We start from the raw sequence: 3867 nt of genomic DNA, 5'->3' as shown, positions 1-3867 counted from the left end.
AAATTGATTTTGAAGTCCAATCGGCTTCCTCTTAGCCCAACTGAGTACAATTTCAGTGAAAAACTTTTATTCTTTTATTTGGGTCAGTTACGTGATGACTGGGCCCGAGCTGGTATGGCCCAGCTCAAATTTGTTGTTAGGCTTTTGGGCTTCAGCTCTAATTTATTTAACAATAGATTTCTACATCATGGCTTCAGACCCAAAAATAAAATAAAATAAAATAAAGATTTCTACATATCATGGCCGGAAAAAAAAAAAAAAAACTATATATTTCTACAAAGCACATTTTCTCCCATTCATACACCGCTGTAAACAAGGAGAAATAATACAAATAAAACATAAGCTCAAAGGACCTTTATTATGTAATATACTATTTAACTATTAAACAATGACGGATGTTTTTAGCCATCAATACACAATGAAGAGCAAACGAATTCTTCAAGTCTCTTTACACAAAACTCCTCCCTTAATTGATTTTGCGGCAGTTTTGTCGCACTTCTCCTTTGAAACCTTCCTTAACATCCAGCATGCTCATTTTCACCATTGCCTGTTGAAAATCAAAGAAGAACATGGCTTGGTTGAAGGCATAACCATTTACAATGTTTCTGGTTCTTGCAGATGAAAAGAGAGTTTGATCAGAAGCCAGCAGTCCGGTGTTATGCTGCAGTGCATTGAAGTAAAGGTTATCGAAATGGTTTCTCGTCCCGTCGAAGGGCTGCTCGGTATTGTCCCCGGCACTGCAGGTTTTGGTCAGTTGCTTTGCAAACCCTGAATCTAAGTTTGGATCCACAGCATCAACCAATCGGTTTTTGAATGAAGAGCACCTGGCTACACCTAGTGTATGTGCACCTACGAAGTACAAAACCAATATATATGAACCCTTAAATTAAGAGAAAAACTTATGTGGAAATTCTGCCATAATGAGTGGCAGGTATCGTCTAGTTAAAATATAACATATGTTACATGATTTGACCGGACAATATCTGCCACTCAATCGGCTACATAACATGGTCGTTTGTAAATTTTAAGAGGGAGTATGTATATGTTTACCAGATAGAGCCACCATTTCTTGAGCAGTAAAACCATGTTGCCCGAACATTTTAATGAGTTGAGAGGCATTCAAGGTGGGTGGAGGCAGGTTGATTGTGTCTTGTATTTTAGACCTACTTCCGTCCTTTCTTCCTTTGGGTATGTCATATACTGGACCTCCAGCCTGTTGTTAATCAAATCCCACAGCAAACAGTAAAGTCTAATGATTAATTTCACACACATAAAAAAGAACAAAATTTAATTTATGAATGAGTTTATATGTCCTTAATTACCTCAAAAACTGCATATGTAGAAGCCATTGCAACTATGTCAGCGCATGAGACAACGCCAGGGCATTCTTTTTCAAGCTCCTCTTTTGCAGCGTCAATAACTTCATAGCCTCTCAGGCTCAAATTTGCAGGGGAGTCCTTCTCTGCTGTGTTGTCTTTTGTTGAATCTAGGAGAATTGAAGCATCACATCCCTAAATATTCAACAAGGAAACACAAGGTTTTATTTTTTTTGGTAATTTAGAAATTACAATGTGGAGTTATTAAATCCCTTAAAAAAATAATTTAACATGAACTTGGCATTTGAAAAAGAACACTTTACACAAGAAAACAAAACATTATACTATTTGGGTGTGTGTTGCGTGTAATTAATGTGCTGATTGAAAAGTAATATATGAATAACAAAGGAAGAGTGTAGATGTAGCACACATAGCACCCAATAGAAAAAGCATAAAGTTAAAAATAGTAAACTAAATGTTACTCTAATAGTGTTATGATATTACATTTAGTGGTTCGTAAAGAAGCACTCTTCTGTTTTTTCATAAAGCACTTTCAAATAAATATGCTAGAAAACCTTTTGCTTTTCTTAATAAAAATTTCGTGTACTTCTAACAAAACCTAAAAAATTTAAACAAATTTAAACAATATGCTTTGTGTTGTGTGTGGAGAGAGAGAGAGAGAGAGAGAGAGAGACCTCTATGAAGCAGTCATGGAAATGCATTCTGATTAGGCCTGCTGCTAAGGTTGGATCAGCTTGCAAGGCTCTGATGACTGAATTTCTGACGATCAATTCAGCCATCGGGCAGCTCATAACGTAATATCCCATACTCAAACCATGTGCTCCAAATCTGAAGCCACTCATCATTTCCATTACTAGAAACACACCAAGAAGCTTAGGAATTCCCATGTTTCTGTGTGTGTGTGGTCAAAACAAATTAGCTTAGTTGATAGAAGAAGGCGTAACTGGTAGAACTGAAGAGTGAAGAGAAGGCAATGTGCATTTATATAGATGCAAAGTAATGATTAAACAAAGTTTGCCGCCCCAAAACCAAAGGAAGAGAAAAAGTTGAAGACGACAGTGGTTTATGCTGATCAATTATCCACCTAATCAATCTCATTTGTCTAGATAATGCAATAATTGAAGTCAAAATCCATACTAATTACATGTAGATCGACACATAAATGCACCACAGAACTAATGAATGAGAAATTCACCGTAATTAGTAAATATAGTACAAATAACAGGACTAAAAAAATATTAATTAAAGCCAAATCATGCATGCATGAAATCAAAAATTAAAAGATGACAAAGATCAGACAACAACAAATGGCACTGTTAATTGATAATCACATTGTCACTAACAAATTAAATATGATATAATAAAGTGTTGAAGTTTTGCATGGATAGTGGATTAATTAATATAAATATGTGGGCTAGCTAGACATGGAAGTCAAATGTCAAAATGAAAGTGGAGAGTGTCAAGTGTATCGAGCACTATGTAGGCCACGACCAGGAAACACAGATAGGGCGGGCGGCATATATGTATGTAACTCAGCTGGCTTCCATTTGAAAAGGAGGAGCATACCTACTCTAGAGACGCCATGTCGTTTTGTGACAAGTGGGGAGAATTGTTTGGGCAAAAGAAAGATACATTTACGCGTGCAGATTCCACAGGCTATCCATTAGTGTCTTACACACGTTCAACAACATGTGGTGTGGTGGTACCATATTTTACTCACATCATATTATCATATATATATATATATATATATATATATATATATATATATATATATATACTTACATATGACATGCTTTCACTTCAAGCAAGCGATATATGTGGTAGTGGTGTCATGTCTTGTCTTCTTCTTTGTTTGGTTTTTTCTTTGAAATGCGGTCTGACTTTTTAATGGGTGTTTTTGGAGTTAAACTGGTATTAATTATAATAATCTTTATTGCAAGATGAATGGATCTAATGAAATCACAGATAGAAAACATTGAGAAAGGCATCCAAGTTAAAGGTCAAAAGGTGCAATATCATCCAAATATTCTTTGATGCCTTTGTGAGAAGCGGTTTACACAAATATTCCTTGAATCACAATGTCAGAATATGTGCTTCAAGGCCCATGACTCATGAGTGTGAATCATACCTTACGGTATTTCTTTTGACAAATCTTAGTAATAGTATATTTTGAAATAACACCTAATTTTGGTTTGAAGTTAGAATTGGATTTTTGGCTTCTCAGAAGCACATGTGAAAGCCTTTATAATTTGGTAAACCTCATTTTTAAACTTGTCAAATAAGAAACTTTGACTATATGGGATTTCTAAGTCCCATATCACCCCAAAATCATATCTCCAAAGTTCTTCACCCAAAAGCACCCTAACCGCTAGCGACTCAAGACCAACTACGGACATGCCCACACTTTATTGAATTTTTCAAGCTTTAGACGCCAAATTTACACAACAAAGTGGTCTCAGAGTACTACTTAACTTAATAGCTTCAACTTCAACTTCAGCGCTCACAAAGTTCTTTTTTCTTTGTAATT

The 3867-nt window shown here is 35.5% G+C and overlaps 1 protein-coding gene across 1 annotated transcript; it reads right to left on the bottom strand.

Moving 5' to 3' along the window:
• Positions 333-2435, bottom strand: LOC18780810 (peroxidase 47). The gene is made up of 4 exons (XM_007211588.2): positions 2012-2435; positions 1323-1511; positions 1051-1213; positions 333-849 (listed from the first exon to the last, which is right to left on the bottom strand). Exons 1-4 carry the CDS (start codon positions 2222-2224, stop codon positions 467-469), a joined length of 948 nt encoding a protein of 315 aa, XP_007211650.1. The 5' UTR covers positions 2225-2435; the 3' UTR covers positions 333-466.

Source organism: Prunus persica, chromosome G4 (assembly GCF_000346465.2).
Source record: "Prunus persica cultivar Lovell chromosome G4, Prunus_persica_NCBIv2, whole genome shotgun sequence".
Taxonomy (NCBI): Eukaryota; Viridiplantae; Streptophyta; class Magnoliopsida; order Rosales; family Rosaceae; genus Prunus; species Prunus persica.
Note: the sequence above shows the minus strand (reverse complement) of the source record. Positions and strands in the feature narration are given on the sequence as shown.

Bases quoted from the DNA above. Each gene is read 5' to 3' on its own strand.
- LOC18780810 (XM_007211588.2), bottom strand. From the start codon at position 2,224: ATGGGAATTCCTAAGCTTCTTGGTGTGTTTCTAGTAATGGAAATGATG. The intron at 1,512-2,011 runs GTCTCTCTCTCT...TTGAATATTTAG, and splicing joins TCCATGACTGCTTCATAGAG to GGATGTGATGCTTCAATTCT. The intron at 1,214-1,322 runs GTAATTAAGGAC...GATTAACAACAG, and splicing joins CTACATATGCAGTTTTTGAG to GCTGGAGGTCCAGTATATGA.